General features: G+C 55.6%; 2 protein-coding genes across 8 annotated transcripts in view; one reads left to right on the top strand and one right to left on the bottom strand.

The window, feature by feature from the left end:
• Positions 1-12390, bottom strand: part of PPIP5K1 (diphosphoinositol pentakisphosphate kinase 1) — a 43349-nt gene extending 30959 nt beyond the window's left edge. Inside the window, exons 1-13 of one of the 7 annotated variants that reach the window (XM_054516264.1) lie at positions 12258-12390; positions 7679-7846; positions 7222-7396; positions 6558-6753; positions 6375-6465; positions 5302-5387; positions 4912-5066; positions 3825-3926; positions 3380-3541; positions 2203-2324; positions 1715-1816; positions 906-992; positions 390-465 (exon numbers count right to left, since the gene is read on the bottom strand). In XM_054516264.1, coding sequence (XP_054372239.1) covers positions 390-465; positions 906-992; positions 1715-1816; positions 2203-2324; positions 3380-3541; positions 3825-3926; positions 4912-5066; positions 5302-5387; positions 6375-6465; positions 6558-6753; positions 7222-7368 — 1326 coding nt within the window. In that variant the 5' untranslated portion in view covers positions 7369-7396; positions 7679-7846; positions 12258-12390. Of the gene's footprint in view, positions 1-389; positions 466-905; positions 993-1714; positions 1817-2202; positions 2325-3379; positions 3542-3824; positions 3927-4911; positions 5067-5301; positions 5388-6374; positions 6466-6557; positions 6754-7221; positions 7397-7678; positions 7847-8621; positions 9442-11393; positions 11431-12257 lie in introns of those variants that run through there. The other 6 variants (XM_054516265.1, XM_054516263.1, XM_036389737.2 and 3 more) reach the window with 6 other exon arrangements.
• CKMT1A (creatine kinase, mitochondrial 1A) lies at positions 11727-21223 on the top strand. Its single transcript, XM_036389745.2, has 9 exons — positions 11727-12395; positions 17449-17647; positions 17983-18078; positions 18193-18414; positions 18920-19005; positions 19928-20051; positions 20182-20316; positions 20648-20773; positions 20981-21223. Exons 1-9 carry the CDS (start codon positions 12247-12249, stop codon positions 21095-21097), a joined length of 1254 nt encoding a protein of 417 aa, XP_036245638.1. The 5' UTR covers positions 11727-12246; the 3' UTR covers positions 21098-21223.
• The last annotated feature ends 213 nt before the right edge of the window (positions 21224-21436 follow it).

Raw genomic sequence — 21436 nt, 5'->3', positions numbered from 1 at the left:
AGACACAGCTCAGGAAGGACAAACTTTCACACTGCAGTTTGCTTCATCCTCATGCTGTACTACAGCCCTGTTGAGAACCAAGCAGGTACCTCCAATTGCCCCACTCCTTAGCATGGAGCCATCTGTCACCAGAGGCAAGCACAGCTGGTGGGCAAGCTGCATCAGGTCATCTCCATCCCACAGTGTGGGCATCAGGCAGCAGAAGTTTCCATTCTGCTCTCCTGCTGTCACCCAGCTGAGTGGGCCCAGGGTGCAGAATGGGACACAGAGCATCTGTGTGACACACTGTTGCCCTTCTGGAGGTTTGTACCCTCCCAAAGAATTGCCTCGCACCAGGATCTGTATTACCTGCATATCCCATGTAGTAACCCCAGAATGCACTTCCTCACCTGTAGTTGCTCTGGTTTCTTCAACTTCAACTTCCCTGTCTTGTAACCATCATATTTCTCAAATAATTCAAAGAACCTGAACAGACAAAAAAGAATGCTGATCCATTTTCTGCTGTTTCAATAACACAAGGAGAGTCATTCCCACATGTGCCTTCAGTCTCTATTCTTCAGGGAGAACCAGCAGGCTGCTGGCTCTACCCTGTGCTTCAGAAATTCTGAAAAAACAAGTGTTTTTCAAAATACAACCAGTAAACAGATACTAGCTTCCCATTTAGTGGGGCACTTCCCTTTTCAGTACCTACCACACCTTCATTCTTCCTTCCAGTGTTCACACAGAAGGTGTCAGGATCCTTGTGGGGAAAGGGGGCTCTCTCAACTGGTCAGAAAGCATTTGCTTGGATGGGCCAGGAAAAACACTGCCTCCTATGCACTCAGCCCTCTGCTCCTGCTTCTGGTTTAGAGAATAGGCCCTCATCCCTTCCCAGGAGCAGAGCACCTTCTTCCCTTGGCTCTTACCGGGGATGTTTTACTTCCATCTTCATCTTCTGCTTCGGGGTGCGATCCCCATGACGGATGACTGCAATAACACAGCGAAGCTCCATCCTGGGGAAACATAGGATAAAGAGGACAAATGTGCCCTTACACTCCAGAACCGCCACCAGGAAGTAGCTTCCCATTACTCTTTCAGTTCCATTCTTCTGACACCTGCTTTCCTCAGCAGGGGTAGAATTTCTCCCAGACTAAACCAGACACAAGTGCCACAGCTGCAGAGGGAGTCAGAGCTCTGCAGACACTACTAAGCTGAGCGGTTTCATACCAGTGTACAAGTATGCTGAGGATCACAAAGAAACTTTTGCCTTTGATCTTTTAGCCTTATGTGCTAGAAAACCAGTAAGGCCAAAGGTATCAAATGAGGGGCTGCCAAGCATATTGGTAATTATGAATATTTCAACTAAGTGTTTCCACCTATTTCACTGGTAGCTCAACATGCACTTTCTCCATGTAGCAGCCAGCTACAGCATCTGTCCTGATCTGTTTCCTGTCCTGATGAAGAATTTGGACCTCTGAAAGCCATGCAAGCAGTTTCTGTTATTTCTTCAGTTACTGCTCATCTGCATTCATCAAACCTACAATTAATCTCCAACCTATCACAACTTCCACGTGCATAGCTAAGCCTTTCCACAGGCATTTCAGGGTTGCAAGCAGCACAGCAGCTGGAGGATGCCATGCTGCTAGTGATGTCAGTCCCTTGGACAGGGTTTGTCACACTTTGTCCCTCACACAGTCATCACTGGCATCCTTTTGAGAAGACAGCAGGTACTCACATGGTGCCTGAAGTAGTGGGGACGATGGGGATGTCTTCTGCCTCTGTTGGGATGGACCAGGGGATATGAAACTGGGGAGCCAACTCCCTCATGATTATATTTCTGGAAGAAATCAAAATACAACACTCACAAGAAAATCCATTCCCTTAGTTCTCCACCTCCTCCTTAGCAGTCCTGCTGAAAGATGTGAAGAGAGCCACAGAATTTCCCCTCACTTTCATTGCAGAGACACCTACCACACTGTGAAATGTCCTGGAAGATATATAACTATATCTAGCTGTAGACAAAGACAGCTAATGCCAATGCAGGCAGGAGCTCCAGGGCTTGAAAATAACCTGTTCCTCCAACAGCCAAGCTTCCACCTGCTGAGCAAGTGACTCACATGAACCACTTGCAGACTTCTCTGACATACTGACCAAGACTCCATATTTCATTTTACTTTGCTGTGAGTTACCTTACCACCTTATCAAAACTCAGATTGCTCATACCCAAGGATTTTGGCACAGTCATCATAATACTTCATGGAGTTCTTCACAAAGCTGAAGCCATTCACATCACAAACAAAGGAGTGGCCATTGGCCCGCAGGAGGTCGAACCCACACACGGTTTGCTGCAGGAGGAAGCAGAGGAGAGGGGACTTGGACACACAGGAAGGAAGCAGTGGGGGACAGCAGCGACCCTGCCAGCAGGGCATACACAGACCCAGCCAACACTGCCCAGCTCAGCCCTGCTGATGCTACAGCCATCCTCCAGTCCATGCCCACCTCACAAGCCTGAACAAGTGTGAAGACAGGCCGTTAGTCAGACCTTTACCCCCTTACTGCTGAGCCAAAGGCCCTAACCTCAAACCCCCAGATGAAGCCATCAGGGCCAACCCCCGACTTCCCAGAGCACTAAAGACCTGAAACAGAGCAGCTCCTGGATATCCTGCTCTTCCTTTCAAATCCAATAATTTTGAAACAGATTGACAACCATGGACAAGAAGTGCACTAGGCAAAGACACCCATCACTAAATGGAAAAGGCTACAAGGTAGAAAAGAGACCAAATCTGCATCAGCCCAACTGCATGGGGTGCCAGTTGCAGTAGAGCAGGAACAAGGAGTCAAGTGCTTCTTCCACTGACATTGCTGAACATGTCACGGAACCATACCTAGACTCTTACTCACTCTACCCAACTCTAAAATAAAACATCAATTTGCACCAGAGCCATATTAAAAAAACCCAAGAACTAAAAAAAAACAAAACCAGACAAACAAAAAGCCCAAACAAACAGAAGAACCAAACACAAGTACCAAAACACAAAAAAGAAAAAGAAAAAAAAAAAAAGAAAAGAAGATCACATTTTCCACATAAACAAAAGCAGGAAATAAGTCAAGACAGGATGAGCACAGGTCAGATAGAGAGCATGCTCAGGATCCAGTATTAAATGCTCAGATGTATGTGGGACACCAGGCACCGACCTGCAGAGGGCATTTGCTGCAGGCCCTCTTGCCTTCCCAGTCACCTCTGCCCAGTAAAGTGCCACAGCCAACAGGACCAACAACTAGCACCAGGCATGGAGGATTGCCATTCCTCAGACATGCCAGGATGACAAATTTTAATCCCAACCCTGACACATATCAGACATTTGTGGAGTCCTGCTTGCACAGGAAAGAAAATACAGACCTTAAAGGCTACGCAGACTTTACGGGCAACGAGTTTCTCCATGGCAGTCAGCATGACTGGGTAGCGAATTTCCTTCCCTTCACTGTCCCGTTCCACCTTCCCATCCAAAGCAGGGGATTTGCGAGCCTCTGCATGGGCATAGTCCGGCCCCACAGTGTACACCTGGAATGAGAGTGAGTACAGCTGACACAGCCACCAAGACTAACCGCAGCTTCCAGAAGGTATTTCTGCTGCAGACACAGAAAAGGAGATGAGATGGTCTCACACACTCCTCCTGATGTGACCCACAGAGCACCCGCTCCCCACTTTGGGGGTGAAACTGCGCAGTCAGCACCTCAAAGCCCAAACACACATTCCAGAGCCTATCTAGGACTAAGCAGAATAGCTGAACTTTCAGCTCCTCCAAGCCTGACAAAAGAAGGCACCATTCCAGGCTTTTCCTTACCTTTACATCAGTGCCATCCGTAGGCATGAACTCCTCATAAATGTAGGAGCCTGTCTTCCTCACACTGCTCTCTGGGGAGTACACACTGCTCCGGCTTCCAATCTGAAAGCACAGAATAAACACCTCAGGGAAGAGCACGGGGATCCTTTTCTTAGATGGAAGAAAGCAGAAGCCTCATCCCATAAGTAAAGAATTTAGCTGACTTAATGGATCAGCATCTCAGGCTCCCCAGACGTTACATCACACTTATTTATGGAGGACAAAAGACACCAGAATGCAGGCAGCAGGTATGTCATTTTCCAGGCTTTAAAGAGGAGAAAAGCTATTATAGACCATTAATTTGTCTCCAATCACTTCAAGGATGTGGAACAAAAAAAAAGTGAAAAAATACTACAAGGTAAGGAGCCTAATTAACATGCAAATGAAAATAATTTATGACAGGTGATAATCCAACCAATTTCATTTCCTTCTAGAACCATGACTGATTTAATTGACAGCAAGGATAATGTTGTTTTCATCTGGAGTAAGGCTTTGGATACAAACTCAAGAGGCATACCTGTATCTTACCTAGGGAACAATCACTTTAGGTTTATTCATGCCAGATATGTAACTGATTGGAAAAAAAGATATATCACAGCTATTACTGTTCACTGGAAAAGTGGGGTATATGAGTAAGGGCAGATTTCCTGTGAAATCTAGGAATAAATGCTGCTTTTATCACGTGTGCAAACTACACTAAATGGGAAGGGCAAGAATGATGTTAAATGACAGGAGTGTAGGTTTTTTGAAAAATTCATCGTGATAAACCCGGAGAAATCAGCATGCAATTCAGAAAGGGGCACAGTGCTCCATGACTACAGGATAAATGCCACCAAGATGATGGGGAAGGTGAAGTCAGCACTAGCACTAAAATATGTCCTCCTGTGGTTCCCAGGTAGATACACTTGCACTCAAAGTTCTAAGAAAGTCTAAACTTCCCCCACACAAAACCCTCCTTTCCCCTTCCCCTGCCCCAACACTCCTTCCTGAAGCCACATGAGTCTCAGATCTGTTGGTTCCAACACCAGCTCTGGAGACCCCTCCTCACCTTGCGGAAGAGCCGCTGGCTGCCCCCACCTGCTGATGTTGGGTAGTAAATATACACATTGTGGTCTTCAGCACTGACTGGCTTCTCTACAAATGGCTTTGGGAACACAGCTCCGTTTACCTCCACGTGGTCCTCTCCTTCCACCAAGTTGCACTCTGCAGACAAAGCACAGCAGCAGCACATCAGGAAAGGTGACACAGTCCTAGTGCAGAGCCACAGCCCCTTCCAGGCCCATCAGTCGGTTTTGCTGCTGGGACCTTTGCCACGAAAAAAACCCGGGAGGCTTATGAGTCAGGCCTCTTTGAGGTAACTGCCAGTATCTGTCCTCTGCAGACTATCTTAAACAGCAGAGCCTGGGGAAATGGCTTTCAGTAGAAGTTGGACACTGACCTTCTGGTCGGTCAGGATCTCGATTGAGCACAGCATAGCGGGGCAGGTCTATTCCCTCTTCTTGAAGGATCCGATACACTTCACGCCTGTAGAGGACAGAAGCAGCACCAGAAGAGTTTAGAAGGTCCTCAGTACACACCAAGGGAAAGACTTCACTCCCACTGATGAAAAACACAGTCAGATGAACACAAAAAAGCATCAAGACTGCAGGTACTTCTCAGCATATGCTCTCTGGCCAAGTCCTACAGGCTATAGGGTTTGCCACAGTCCTGCTCTGGACACAGATGCCCCAGAGTAAATTTCTACCTGGCCTAAACATGGATGCTCAATTATTAGGCTGTGCCCAAAGCACAGCAGCACACCCAGTACATACCACCCCTAGCCCAGACCCACCCTGTTGGAGAGTGCCCTGTCATGCCAAGCTGTCTGGTGCCCAGGCCTGGCAGAAGCAGCAGGAGCCTTCTTTCATCTTGTGCCAAGGGGCAAACCCTAGTTCTTTCACTAGTTACACCTTGGGATGCCTGCCAGCACCCACATAACACTGCTCACCACTCCAAAGACAGGGCAGGAGGTTTAGGATCTGTTAGGAGCCCTACTCACACACAGCCAAAGCAGCTGGGTATAAGGGCCCAAGTACACGGCTGCTGGTGGCCTCTACCAACAGATGACTGAGAAACCTCACGTGTCTGAACACAGCTTTCACAGATTCTGACCCAACCTTGCTCCCACTTTCTGACCCAGAGCCCCATCTCACCATTTGGCTCTCCTGCTTAGAGACTAGTCTTTTTGCTTTAGTCATGGCAGCCTTGTTCTGTGAGAACTCTTCCACTCCCTACATCCCAGCCACTCCTTACAAGACATTTACACCAGAAAACAAAGCATGATTTTATATGGTCTCAATGGTTTTATCCTCAAAGCCATTCCCCTCCATGCTTTGGAGAAACCCCAAAAAGCCACTGCTAAGGTCCCCTTCCTCCTCATCTCACTCCTTTGTGACCAGAAAAATTAAGATTCCACAGCATGCTGAGAAGAATCAGGGGAAGGGAGGGCTTTAGTGGCTCACAGACACCCACCTGTCCTGGATGTAATACTGCATATCAAGGTCGTTGATCAGAAATGGTTTGCACAGCTTGGCATAAGCCACGGCCTTATCCAAGGGGAATCCTGAAATACAGGGTGAGGACAGAAGGGAGGGCTGAAAGGAGACTCCCTTGCCCACAGCTCAAGCAGGCTAAGGACTGCTAGAGATGTGTTACCTTTGGAGTGGAAGGATATCAGGCAGTCACAAGAGGGCCAGTTTTCTACCGGTTCATTCAGAATAACATCTTCCCCCATGATCACCACTGTGATGTACTCAAACTTACACAGACGTTCCAGAATCTGTGTCATGGGCTTTGACTTGGACTTTTTGGTCATGGCACAGATTCCCACCACGATCTGCCGTTCTGGAGGCTGACAGAGGGGAAGACAGAGATCAGTTTATTAGCATTTAATATAACACTGAATAGGGGCCAAAAGCAGTCAGGAGCTAGAGATCATTTTTTCTGCATCCTGGTCCTGGAGGTTATAGAAAAAATGAATGTTTCCTCTCTGCAGAGACACCTTTGCCCTTTTCACACGTGCCAGAGTTTTCCCCAAAAACTTCCCTGGTGAAACAGAAAGACTTACAGGAGTGTCAGGTTAAGTCTCTAGAACAAAGGAATCCACTAGTTTTCCCAAATCAGATCTCCAAGCAAAAAAGCTGGATTTCCCGAGGCACTGAGTATAGCAGCATGACATAATGTGTCCTGTCATAAATGCCACTACCGTGTCCCCTGCAGTCCCAACTACCGGCAGACCCAGCAGTAACCATGCAAAACCTGGCTGAGACTCACGGATCCCGCACAGGTGCTCCAGCCCAGAATGCTGGGACCTCCTTACCGACTCCTCCTCCTCATCATCTTCAATGAAATCAGTTTCGTCTGTCTTCATGTTTGATCCCAGAAATTCTGTCTCATCATCTCTGGAACCAACAACAAACCTGGGAGCAGAGTTCTCTCCCTCACTGGAGGTCGTCAGGGACGACATTGCAGCTTTGGTGGCCGACCATCCCGCTCTGGAATTACAGAGTGCAAAAGGGAGAGAGGTCAGAGGCAGGGCGATCCCAGGGCCAGCTGCACGACGAAGCAAACGATGGTGGGGAGGGCAGGGACTGACCCAGCATGAGGGAACCCAGGGACAGTGCTGCCCAGCACAAAAACAGGGAACAAGAAGACACCCTCAGGATGGGAGGGGATCTGGAATTCTGGATCAATTCAGATAAGCAGCTCCATTTTTCAATTAACCCCCTCGCACAGGGAAAGTGTCACCACCAGCACTGAAATCATGTAACCCTTACAGTGATGCATGTCCAACCGCTGCCTAAATCATGGACAGGGACAGGGGACACTCTTGCAGACTCATATGCCCAACAACATCAAATGGGACTCCAAAAGTCAGGATAAAGCTCAGGTCAGTGACAGTGATTTTCCAATTGCCAATTTTCATCCTTTCAGCTCAAGAAGACCTACAGTAACAGAGAGAACAGTTTGAGAGGTACAGGAGTTTTCAGGGAGGAGGAAAAACAAATGAAAACACTATGGCAGAGGCAGAGGGAGCATCAGCAACAGTTTGGGTTACAGGTCAGGATGTCTGGGTTTGCAAGCTGGCATAGAATCACAGAATACACCAAGTTGGAAGGGATCCATCAAGATTGAGTCCAGCTCCTGGCCCTGTACAGACATCCCAAAAATCCCACCATGTGCCAGGGAGCATTGTCCACAGGCTTCTTCAACTTAGACAGGCTTAGTGCTGTGACCAGTGCAGAGTGGAACAATCACCTCCTTTGACCAGCTGCTGAATATATGCTATGAATTAGAAACACCAGGAAAGGATCATGTCCTCCAGTGTCACCTACAAAGCAGCACTGCCTGCCTCAGAGGAGACAGAGTCTGAACACACCATTCAACTGACCTATACATGCCAAGGACACAGCTGTTCACCGTTGACCTAAGCTCCACCCAGTGTCAAGCAGGCGTCTTTCCCTGTGCTTTTCCTTATAAAGTAGCCAAAAGCATTCCTCCTGCATAAGGATCCACTGGGGGAGCAGACATCGACCCAACAGAAACCACACAAGGGGACACAGCAAGCCTGCACTTTGTACATACCACCCCAAGGATGATCTCCTCCATCCTAGTCCCGTGCACCAAGCCCAGTGCTGCTGCTGCCACAAAACCCTCAAAGCACAGCACACATCTGGCACTGAAACACCTCGGTCAGCACAAGTCAGAGCTGATACTCACCATCAGTGCTCACTGCTAGTGGAAGGAACAGGGCTGGCAGACCAGGCCGTAGAGGTATTTACTGTGCACTCCACATAGCCCTGCTATCTCCAGAGGAGGACAAGAGTAGCATTCCCAATATACTCAGGAACCATTCTCATGCCTGTGTCCTGCTGCCTCAGCACATCAGTGCAGAATGAACTCTTAGCAGGTATACTATCAGCTTGAAGGCTGATGATTTAATGAAGTGAAGCAAACCAAGCAAAAGGAGGAGCAGGGTAATTTTCTCCAATCCCTTAATCTCCCCTCCCTCCTGGAAAAAAAAAACAGATAAGCAGCAGGAAAACCTTTGCCCCAAGAACTCAGAAAGCAACAACTTCTCTATATTCCTCCTCCTACCCCAGAGACAAAGCCTCTTCCTTGCTCTGTAGCTTTGTTTCAAGGCCATGACACATCATACTCACATCAAGTAAAAACTCAGAGCCTCACTGAAGCTGACAGCCACTGATAGCACAGGTGTGCCCATGATGTTAATAAGGAAAGCCTCATGATTTCAGATGTGGGGGGAGGGTTAACTGGAACCTTCTTCTAGTTTTCCTTAAAAGCACGTCCTTTACCATAGACTTATACCAAGCAACTACAGACTCTTGATGAACAGAACTTTTAGCTACAGGCATAACTAAGGCATTAAAAACTCAGACTGTTGCTCTTAAATGGACACAGGCAAGTGGAGTTCTATTATTGTATGTAAGGACAGTGACAGGAAGTTTGCCCACCATACCTGAGCCAGCTCTAGTGTTGAACTGGCACGGGGCACATACGCCAGCAGGGTGGCAATGCCATCATGGAACCTTTACAGGTTCCTGCACAGCACACAGCCCACACTTTTTACTCAGGAGAAAGTACATGCCAGTCGCTACACCTGAAGACTTTCCTGCTGCACTTCCAAGAAGGGCAGCTGTGATCTGCTGCACAGTCATACCAAAGGTTACCAAAATTACCCCATCAGCAATCCAAATCTGCTGACACACAACCCTAAATGGAGCCACAGACCTTGCCTCTGATGGCCTGGGACTGTTTCAGCTCCCTAGACTGCCCTGTATTAGAGATAAGAAACTATATAGGAAATTGTTTTCCGGTTCCCCAGCAGATCATTCTGGTGCTGTTCAGATAAGGGTGCTCACAAAGTAAAGAAATTCTTTGTGCCCTGCTTCTGAGGTACCAGACATTTAAGGTGAGAAGATGTGATTAGGTCTTGTATTTTGTACTCAGTGTGGCATTAGCCAATCAAAGAGTGGGCTTGCATGTCATGGTCTTGTTTCATTTCGTTTTTTAAACAAAAGGTGCAGATGCAGGTGCAGTCCCTGTAGTGCTGGGCTGTCGGACAGGAACATGACTTATCACACTGCCAGTGGCAGGAATTTGGGATTACCCTGGCAAGCAAAAAGCCTGCAAGCGTGATCCAACTTAGAGACCCACAGCCGAGCCAAGCCAGGCCAAGTACATGCAGGATCGCGACTTCTAAAAATACACATAGCTGGCATTTTAAAACACTTATGCTGACAATGCCTTGTAAAACTATCTGAAACCACTGATGGCCCTACAACCAACCAACCAGTCCAAAAAAAAACCAACCCTGAAAGTTTAGGCTCTGAGCAGTGAAGTACCTTTGCATGCATGACCACTAATACACCTCTGCATGACCAGTGACACACGGAGAGTTACTTCCACTGTTACAAGGGCTGTTTGCATTAAGGTTAATTCCATACTTTAAAATGGTGAAAGCTGTGCTCCTCTCATGGGCACTTAATTGCTTCAGAACAGAAACATCACCTATCCTAGGGTTAATAATTAAAACTATTTGGACGTGGTGTATCAGGGAAATCCCTCTGTTCTGGTAATACAGGCGCTCAAGGTGTTCACAGCCAGGAAGCTGAAGTCGCGCTCAGTGGATGCCAGCAGCGCTGTCGGGGAGGCCGAACGCACCGAGAGCTGCGAGCGCGGAGGGCGGAGCGGAGGCAGCACCGGGGCAGCCCCTCTGTTTACCCCGCGCACCGAGCGGTGCGTGCCGCGCACAGCGGCGAGGTCCCTCCGTGTCTGACGCTGCTCGTAACGAAATATTTAATCAGGCTGGTGGGACCTGTAAAGCGTGAAACTCTTCAGCACCGGGAACTCCTCCGACACGGCCGCTGTCACTGAGGGTTTACTGCGGGGGGCTGCTGCCGCTCTACCCCGCGCACACCGTCGCGGCTTCACAAACACCGGCCCGCCAGGCTCGGGAGAGACAGCGGCCCGGGAAAGGGGCAGAGGCACAGGCGGGGGCCAGGATCAGGCCGGGCGAGCGGCGCCACCTCAAGCAGCCCCGCAAAGGGCGAGCCGCCGCTGCCCGGAGAGCGGGCAGGCACCAGCCCCGCGCCGGCACGCACAGGCCCCGAGCGGCCTGGACGAGCCTCGCTCGCCGCTGCGCCCGAGTCGGGCGGAGCTGACGCGCCGCGGGAGGCCGGACTCGGGCCCGGCGGGCACAGGCGAGCGGCGGCGAGCCGGGGGGACGGCACGGGACCGGGCCGCGTCTCGCCGTGGAGCCGGCCGCTGCCGCCCACCTGGCGCTCCCCGACAGCCGCCGACAAACAGGGCCCAGCAGCGGCGCGATTAGGCCGCCCTACCCCTCCCCGCCTTGCGCTTTGCTTCGCTTCGCTCCCCAACCCGGCCCCGGCCCTGGCCCCTCGGCCGCCCCTGCCCCCCCGGCGGCAGCAGGGGGCGCCACGCCAGGCGCCGCCATTTCGCTCCGCTCACCTGCGGCCTCCGAGCGCACCCTGCGCTGCGGGCTCTGCCGCCGGCCAATCACCGTCTGCTGACGGCCGTAGGCAGCCAATCGGCGCGGAGGAGCGGGGGAGGCGGGCCGGCCAGGACGCGAACGGGCACGGCATGGCGCCCCCTGGCGGCGGCGGCGGGAGCTGCAGCGCGGCCGAGCGCACGTGGGCGCGGGCCCCGCGCCGGGCCCGTGCTGTAACGGAAGGCGCGCGCCTGCACCGGGCGGGACACGCAGCCGCAGCGGCCGTACCGGGCTGGGCGTTCGGTTCTACTGGGCGGCCGCTTCCCATGTTCCAAAGCAGCGCAGGTCTGCGCCAGCAGCTCCCGTCCCTCGGGGTTCTGCGGTAGCGAACGCAACGCACTTCCGGGGCCCACCGGTGCGGCCCGGTCGGTGTGGCGGGCACTGCGGGAGGGCTGGTGACCGGCGAGAACAGGCCCCCGACCCCGCGACCCATCGCGGGCCGACCCAGCCCGTCGAGGAGCCGCGGTGGCCGCTGCCGGCTTCAGGTGGACGAACTTTGACCCGGCCGCGCCCGCCCGCCCCAGGGCGCGGCGAGGGGCTCCGAGGTGTGGGTCCCGGTGCGGAGCCGGCCGGTCTCGGCGCAGCCGCCCCTCCGGCGCTGTCCGGCGAGCGGTGCTGAAAGCGGCGGCAGCCTCGGTGGGGCGGGGCGGGGCGGGGCAGCCAAGCAGGTGGCGGTGCCGCCAGGCCCCCCCGTGCCCCGCCGGCTCCCCGCCCCCGCGCGCCCCGCCGCCGTTCTCGTTCCCATTCCCATTCCCGTTCCCATTCCCCTCACGTCCACTGTCCGCCCCGGCGCGCTTGCTCCGCCGCTCCGACATGGCCAGCACCTTCGCCCGCGCTCTCTCCGCTCGCCGCTCCGCCGGCCTCCTGGCCATGGTGGGCGCCGGCTCTCTCGCCGCCGGCTTCCTACTCGCCCGGGACTCGGTCAGCGCGGGCGACCGTCAGCGTCGGCGATACCCGCCCAGGTAATGCGCGCGGGCGGCGAGGGCGCACGGGCGGCGGGCGGGGACGATCCCTGCGGCACCGGCACCGGCACCGGGGGCGGGCGCGGCGGCCGCCCCCTGGCTCGAGCCTGGGCGGCGGGTCCCGGAGCAGCTCGTGGGGACGGCGCGATGGACGCTGCTCGTCCACGGCGGGAAGGACCGGGAGGCCCTGAACCAAGCCCGTCCGACCCCGGGGCCCCGGGCCGGGAGGGGGACGGAGCGGCCGCAGGGGCTCAGCCGTGTTGGATGGATCCGCCCCACCTCGGGCTGCTGGTCACCGGCCCCGCCGGCCCCGCCGGCCCCGCGCACAAGGACACCGGCACAGCCGCGGGCCGGGTGCGGTCCCGCAGGGACCAGAGAGCGCGGGTCCCGGCTCTCCGGGGTTCGTCGGGTTGCGGCGGGCTCCCTTCGCGGGACCCGCGCTGGCAGGGGCTGTGAGGGCTGCGGGGGCCGCCCGGGCACATTCCCGTGTCCGGAGGTTGGCTCTGGGCGCTGCGGTCCGGGCTGGGAGCCCGGAGCTGCCAGCTGCCCCGAGTGGTCCCAGAGTACCAGGACGAGCCGCTGCAGCCGGGGAGATGCGAGAGCGGGAGGGGACAAATGCTTGACAGTACCATTGGGGTCCCGGGGGACTTCCCGGGATGACCGGCAGGGCAGAGATTGGGGTTGTTTGGGAGACAGCAGTGCTGGGCCCACCAGTACCGGTGGGGACATACCCCAGGCTCGGCCCAAGAGAAGCCAGGGAGACTTTGCCAATGACCTGGTAGGAACAGGATGGAGCAAAGGGTCCATTTTGTCCTGCTGGCAGAACACCGAGGATTTCTAACTGTGGGAGCTGGTGTCAGAGCAGCCCCTGGCCCGACCTCATCTGGCTGTACCAGCCTTCCCACGTGCCTCCCTTTGGGACAGGGACTCCTCTATTGAAAAGGAAAGCTTTGCTGGCAGGTCCCGGCTCTTCCCTCTCTGGGCCAGTTTTTAAAGGGAGAGCTGGAGGGGCCTGTGGATGTTGAGCAAACAGCCCCATGGGTGGATTTTGGATGACAATGAGATGTGCAGTCAGGACTTCTGGGAGGTGGGCACAGGGTTGAGCTGGGCCAAGTGGGCACATACACAGCCACAGGCTGGCTTAGGGGTGCTTTTGAGGTAATGCTGGCTCTGCAAGAGCCCTGGCCCTATTTGCACACCCAGCGCCTGATCCCTTAAGCCAGATAAGTGTCACAGCTGCAGCACAATGCTAAGGTTCAAGCTCTAGACCAGAAGCTTTCACGTCACTCCCCTCCAAACGGCTCTTTGTTGCCCCAGGAAGCCAGGAGGGCCAAGTGCCTCACATTCTCCGTGGTTCCACTCACCATGGCTTGCCATGGCAAGTGGGGTGGAGGAGACAGAGGCTGGTCCTGCCCAGTGTTTGTGCTGCCAGCCCTGAGGACCATAGAGCAGCACAGTGCCAGACAGGACTGGGCACAGTAACTACCTGTGTCTCGCAAGGGCTAGGCAGAGTGGGAACGGGGCAAGGGCCAGAAGGGGAGAGGGATGTGGTGGCCACCAGCCAGTCCTTGTGCTGGCAACAGCTGCTTGGTTTAGCACATCCTAGAGGCAGGCCAGGAAAACGAGGATTGAGTTTTCCTGCCCATCCTAACACCAGCAGAGACTGTGCACAGGGGAGGAGCAGGGTGGGAAGGAGGCAGCACGTTGCTGCTTCGAACACCAGCAGCTGCTGCCATCCCTGCACCAAATGCCGACAGTCAGAGCGGTGTGTTGCTGTGCTGCATTGCAGACTGGGAACCCTGGGCATGTGGAGGGCTCACAAGGAGCTGGCACCGGGGCTCTGCCAAGCTGCGTTGGGCTACAGAAAGTCGGGAACAGAAATTGATTGAGTTAATAGAATTACAAAGGCCGGATGTTATTGATTATTTACCTCCCAAGAGGGGGATGTTTTCCAGCTTTCTGAACAACTGCAGAGTCACAGACATAGGTCAGGAGGGGATGAAGTCAAGGTGAGGCTGTGGCTGAGAAGCTCTAAAATGAGCCTCCTGGGGGTTTCTGTTCAGTTAGGAATGGTTTTGTGACAGTGCTGACACTTGAAAATCACCTGGATGGAGCCCTAGGAGTGAGCTGGAATCCCTCAGTCTGCAGCTGACTTGCCTGAGGATTTTGCCCCTCCAATCTCTAAGTTAAAAACCGAGAGACATTGGCAGCAGCCCTGAGGGGTCTGAGCAACACTCTGCAGCCTCCTCTCAGAGGCACCGTGGTATGGATGGCCACGCTGGGAGGGCACAGGCACTCCCACCCCTGCCTTGTGCCGGGGGGGTCCTGTGACAGGCATGGCCTGTCATTTGGGCCACCACGTTGGGGCTCCCTGCCAAAGCGTCTCCAGACAAAGCCCAAGCCCCTTCCTCCCTGTGTAAGCAAGCCTCGTGCTTGGCTGCCTGCCAGCTCCCAGTTCCTGCCGTGACACAGGGTCTGCTGCTCACCCCACACACCTCTCCAGAGGCCATGTGTGCCTGGGACTGCCTGGGCTCCACAGGCCAGTGATGCCAGGAAGGGCACTGGAGGCTGCCACATTAGAGGTGAAGAGCTGTGGGGAGGTGCAGGTGGTTGTCACTTCTGGAGAAGCTGCCCCGTCAGTAGACAATGGAGTAATAATCCCTGCTGGCTGCTGAGCAGGTCTGCTCTGGGGTCAGGCACCTGCTTGCTCAAGGGCAGAGAGGGCAGCTGCACCCCGAGGTCACGGGCAGGACGGCAGGCTGAGGTGAGCACAGGACAGCGTGGGCGCCAGTGCTGAGCTGCACTCCTGGCAGATGTCCACGCTAACAGCCTCTGCAGCTGGGCAGGAGCCCACAGTACCACAGAACCGTGGAATCATGGAATCACTGAGGTTGGAAAAGACTTTTAAGATATCACTCGGTGCTGTGGCACAAAACAAAATTTTTGTGGGAACAAAATAGATGGTGCTGAAATGGCCATAATTTTAAAACCAGCCTTGGGGACCAAAACCAAGGTATCAAAGCAGCCCAGGTGCAGCATCATCCTGACACTATGACAGAGGACTTGTGGACACCCTGAGCACATGGTGGGAGTGTGGTGTCACTGCTAGAGCCCTCCAGTGCCAGCCTGGACACAGCCTCCTCCAGCAGCTCTGTGGCACCACGGCGAGCACAGCGCCAGGTGCTCAGGACCTTCACCCCAGCATTACCCAGCTGCTCCTGGCAACACCCATCCGAGTTCAAGTGCTCTAGAAAAGCTGAAGAGAAGTTGCCCCAATTTGCTGGCTGTGGTCTGGGGCTGCTCGGGGCGGGTGCACTCCAACCAGGTGCTCAGTCAGCTCTGCAGTAGGCACAGCACTTGCAGGCAGGAGCCTGGAGTCCCACAGTTAGGATGCTGAGCACCTCAGGGAAGGTGTAGACAGCTGTGGCAGACAGCATGCTTCAACCCATAGCATTCTCCTGCCTGCTGGGAGTAAGCTGGCTTTCCTTGGGAACCTCTACTGCTCCTGGGCATCCTCTGTCACATAGAAACACAGCAAGTGGTCCCGGCATGCCCAGCAGCATGACCATGCTTGAGCAGTGGAGGAACCTGTCCAAGGGTCCCATTCTGATCAGCAAATGCTTTTTACAAGCGTGTCACTCTGGGGAGACAGTGGCCAGCAGATGACAGGGGCAGAAGCAGCGAGGGAGGCCAGGGCAGGCTGCGTCCCATGCATGCCACGTCAGCCTCTTAGCTGGATCATCTCATCAGGGCACAGGTGTGTGTGTGTGGGCTGGGAGCAGCCCTCAGCCCCCTCAACCCTGGGACCAGTTCTTGTCTGGAGCAAATGCCTCCTTCTGCTGGTCCAGGCAGCAGTGCTAGCGCTTCCCCACATGATGCAATGGGAGCCCTACCTCCCTTTGTTTCTGCACAGCACAGGAAGCCATGAGCAGTAGCCAAGCTGTGGGCGAAGGGCCACATTCCTTGGCCTGCAGACACAGGGGAGGAGGTAGTGGCAGCCACAAGGCTCTGCATTGCAGCACAGGATTGGTGCTGGCAGCCAGAACCAATGCCCAGTGTGAGCACTCAGCCCAAGTGCAGGAGCTGAGCACAGGGGGGTGCCAGGATTTGCTGCTAGTGCTGATGCCTGACTTGCTCCCAACAACCAGACCTGTGCTAGCCCAGGCACCTTTCCTCCCACATGGACCCCCACCCCAAGCTATGTCACCCCCAAAGCAGGTGTCTCTCAGAAGGGTGTCCCCAGGAATGCAGGACCCCCTCCAGCCACCAGTGTGGTCTCCTGGGCTGACAAGGGCAAGTCCCGTCCCACTAAGGTAAGTGGAGGCACCCTCCAGAGAGATTTGGCCAAGGCCAGTGGGTCCTGCCCTGCCAATTTCCCTGTGAGTGCAGAACAAGTACAAAGCCTGTCTAAAGTGGGAATGAGGTCAAGAGACAGCCTCCCTCTAAGCTGATTAGAGGAAAGCATCCCCCTAATACAATAAACTGCACTGGGACTGTGCTGCTCCCACTGGCTGCAGATCAGGGTCAGCCAATCTCCTGCCCCACAGCATCCGGGGGGCAGGGGTCCCAGGGGTCAAGCAAGCCAGGACCCTGCAGACTGCATCAGCAGACAAGGAGCAGCCTCTTTCCATTTGAGCTGGCATCAGGGCAGCCCCAGGGAGGACAAGGGGAGCGGGACCCCACTCTGCAGCCCAGCTGCCCTGGCAGCTCAGTGTGGGGATGGGCTCACGTGGCCCCACTGCTCACCCAGCAGGTTCTCCCACTCTGGGGCCCTGCTGTGTGTTTGATAAGGAGCCGCTCCCTAAGGACTGGTCCACATTTGCCTGTGGACTCTAGTCTTGGTTCAGTGCCAGCCTTGGGTTTGGGCTCTCCCTGCCCTTGCCCTGCAAGGCCTGTAACTGCCTCCCTGCTCCCAGTTGCTGTGGATAAGCAGAGTATTTGACTCCTCCCTGAGCTCCCCTGCCCACACCTGCACCAAGAGTCTCTGTGGAGCACAGGCACAAGTGCTGGGGTCCCCTGGCCCCAAAGAACTCCTTGGTGTCTCCTCTCACAGTGCTGAGTACCCCGACCTGCGGAAGCACAACAACTGCATGGCCAGCAACCTGACACCAGCCATCTACGCCAGGCTCTGTGACAAGGCAACCCCAAATGGCTGGACCTTGGATCAGTGCATTCAGACTGGCGTCGACAACCCTGGCCATCCCTTCATCAAGACTGTGGGCATTGTAGCTGGTGATGAGGAGACCTATGAGGTGAGTGGCAGCCAGAGCCTTTCCTGCTGCATCCAGAGGAATCCCAGTACTCATGGTACAACCAGCAGCCTGGGTCATTACTGCCCACTTCCTCTTGCCCAGCTTGAGCAGCTGGAGAGGCCCCTGGAAAGCCTCCATGTGCTCCTGCAGGACACAGGGCTCTTTTGGAGCAGCTATTGCTGGAGCCCTGCAGCCTCCTGCTCCACTTACCCTGTGGACTGCCGTTGCACTGCAGGACACACTGTCCCCCACACTGGCAGTGTGGCCCTGCCAGGCTTGTGGCAGGGACTTCATGAAGCCCTGGGTCTGCTGTACATTGTTCCACTTTTTTCCAGGTGTTTGCCGACCTGTTTGACCCTGTGATTCAGGAGCGGCACAACGGATACAACCCCCGCACCATGAAGCACGTCACAGACCTGGATTGCACAAAGGTGCAGAAGCTGGACAGCGGTGCTGCACAGGGGTGTCCTTCCTTGGGCCTTGGGGTAGGGCCCTGACAGCACCAGGGCCGCCCATGAACAGCCTGTGGCTGCTGTCTGTTCCAGATAAAGTTTGGCCAGTTTGATGAGCGCTATGTGCTCTCGTCCCGGGTCCGGACCGGGCGCAGCATCCGTGGCCTGAGCCTGCCGCCAGCCTGCACCCGTGCCGAGAGACGCGAGGTGGAGAAGGTGGCTGTGGATGCCCTGAGTGGCCTCACCGGGGACCTGGCGGGCCGCTACTACCGCCTCAGCGAGATGACCGAGTCCGAGCAGCAGCAGCTCATTGACGTGAGTCAGCGCAGCTCCCGAGCAGCCCCCCGGGTGCATGCAGAGCAGGACCCCTTCCTGGCACTGCCTGTCTGGCAGGTTGCATCCTCTTTTTACAGCTCTGCTGTCTTCAACCGGGAGCCCTGCCCTAGCAAGGCAGCCCAACAACACAGTGCTGCTCAGCCCTCATGAGCCAGAAGCTCCCCAAACTCAGCCCCAGCAGCTCATGGCCACCTCTGACCCTTGCCTCCATTTCCCTGCCCATGCCCAGAGGAAGGCAGGCTTGTTGCACTCAACTGGTGCCCCACCAGCCCCAGGCACAGGGTGGGCTGTGCACCAGCAACCTTCTGCCTCCCAGGCCAGGAAGGCAAGGGCTCCTGCCCCTGGGTGCCCTGCCTGGGAGAGCTGTGGTGAATCTCCTGCATGGCAGATGGGACCAGTACAACAGGGAGTACTGGAACAAGTGAGGGTGCCCTGGCTCCAGCCATGCAGCCTGGGTGAGCCCATGAACTCTGCCTCCCTCCAGGACCACTTCCTCTTTGACAAGCCGGTGTCCCCGCTCCTGACAGCAGCAGGAATGGCTCGGGACTGGCCTGACGCCCGAGGGATCTGGTGAGGTTCTGCCCTGGCACTGGGCAGCAGGGCAGAAATGGGGGGGGATGCACTGCTCCATCCATCTTAGCCCTGCCACCCATGTTTCCTGTGTTTGCCATGCCACAGACCCTAGCACATGGCACCAGTGCCCCTGGGCCATGCTCTCCATGGGTTCTGTGCCTCACCTGGGAGCTCCGTGCATCACTGTCAGCAGTCTACTGTTCCCTACATAAACACAGCACTGTACTGGCAAGAGGGACTGTGGAGCCAGTACCAGCTGTCAATCCTGCCTGCTCTCACCATCCTGCAGCACCTTGCACTCTAAGGCTGCCAAGAACCTCTGATTGCCTTCTGCTCCCTGGGCAATCCCCAGCACTCCTCCTGGCTTCTGCACACTCTTTGTGACACCAAACCTACCCTGCCATAGCCACATCTTACTGCTCCCTCCCAGCATCTTTGCACAGTCATGCAACATCCCACACTCCTGCAGAACAACAGCCGGCACACTTGTCCGCCCATGCCGCCCTCGCTGACGCTGTGCCTTTACATGGAAAACATCTCCAGGGCACATACGGTTCCCAGCTCCAGCTGCACCTAGCCCAGCCCTCCAGTGCACACTCCGTGCCTCATAAGCCCCCTCCCACTGCCTGCATGGTGCAGGAGCCATGCTCCTGTCTCCAGTCCCGGCTGGGTCACCACCATGCTGGCACCCGCCCGTGCCCAAAGCACTGGAGACAGCTCCCATCAGCAGCAGTGATACATGTGGATGGGCATTGGCCCATCTCCAGGAGCATCCCCTGGCAGCCCAGACTGGTGCATTCAGCACGTGGGAACCAAGGGCAGCACTGGTAGCACAGTGGCAGGGTCAGAAGGGGCACAGTTGAGTGGGCAGAGGGTCTCTGCAAGCTGCCAGCACAGCCAAACGCTGCCCTGTCCCTAGGCACAACCACCAGAAGACCTTCTTGATCTGGATCAATGAGGAGGACCACACACGTGTCATCTCCATGGAGAAGGGGGGCAACATGAAGCGCGTTTTTGAGCGGTTCTGCCGGGGCCTAAAGGAGGTGAGTGTCAGCTTCTGCTGTGCCAGCCCCATAAACAGGCAAAGAGGGGCAGGCAGAGCTCCTATGGTGCTGGCCCTCTGCTGGGTGATTCTTGGCCAGGGCTGAATGACTGCTTGTGCCTCTAATTCAGGTGGAGCGGCTAATCCAGGAGCGAGGCTGGGAGTTCATGTGGAATGAGCGGCTGGGTTACATCCTGACCTGCCCCTCTAACCTGGGCACGGGGCTGCGAGCAGGCGTCCACATCAAGCTGCCACTGCTCAGCAAGGTATTACCATGGCCAGTTTTGTGGTGAGCCAGGCTAGGACTGTGGGGAGTTCAGCCACAAAGGTGCAGGACAACATGGGACACAGCCCTGGGCCACGCTCAGGTTCCCCTAGGAAGTGTGGGGTCCAGCCCCTGCCTGCATTCCTAGCCAGAGAGGCCTGGGTCCCAGGTGTCAGCCTGGGTCTGCTTAGGGCAGGACTCTGGTAGGGCTGGTGACCCACTGACAGGAGCCTGTGAGCAGCAGGGGCCCACACCAGGGAGCATTCGGCTACGGAGCCCTGACTCCCCTGTTGTTGGTCCTGCTGAGCACTGACACTTTCTCTGGGCACCAGGACAGCCGCTTCCCTAAGATCCTAGAGAACCTCCGGCTACAGAAGCGTGGGACGGGTGGTGTGGACACTGCAGCCAAAGGCGGCGTCTTTGACATCTCCAACCTGGACCGTCTGGGGAAGTCAGAGGTGGGTGCTAGACAGAGCTGGGGAGGGAGGTTCTGGAATGTGTCTGCTTGAGGGGCCCACAGTGCCCATGCAGCCCCACGGCCGTGTGCTGGGGCCAGCATGTGGGTGCTGGGAGTGGCAGTGCCTGCCCTGCATGCAGCAGGAGTGGCCAAGTGGTGTGGCTCCCAGGATAGTCCCTCAATCACTACATCTGTGCTCGTGGTGCAGGTGGAACTGGTGCAGCTGGTGATCGATGGTGTGAACTACCTGATTGACTGTGAGCGGCGGCTGGAGAAGGGGCAGGACATCCGCATCCCCTCGCCGCTGCCGCAGTTCCGGCACTGAGCGGGACCACGGCAGTGCTCTGGGACCCAGGTCCCCCTTAGCTTGTGCGATCTCTGTGCCCAGCATGTGCTGCATCCTGTAACCCACAATGCGTCAGGTCAGACCCCATAAACGTGCGCTGCTGTAGCCGTGGCTCCGGCTTCTTCTTACCCCAGCACTCAGCACCCCACTGACCTCCCAGCGCCCTGTCCCCCTGCCGAGGCACCACTCGGGTTTCCCCCCCATCACAAGGCTTCACAATCACCACACATGGGCTCTGAACCCCCTGCCCCATCCCATCCACCCCGGCCACCTCCCAGCTGGTATCAGGAGCAGTGCAGCAGGGCCAGGAAGCACCGC

The sequence above is a fragment of the Molothrus ater genome, chromosome 13 (assembly GCF_012460135.2).
Source record: "Molothrus ater isolate BHLD 08-10-18 breed brown headed cowbird chromosome 13, BPBGC_Mater_1.1, whole genome shotgun sequence".
Classification (NCBI taxonomy): domain Eukaryota; kingdom Metazoa; phylum Chordata; class Aves; order Passeriformes; family Icteridae; genus Molothrus; species Molothrus ater.
This window is presented reverse-complemented; position numbering and strand designations above follow the sequence as displayed.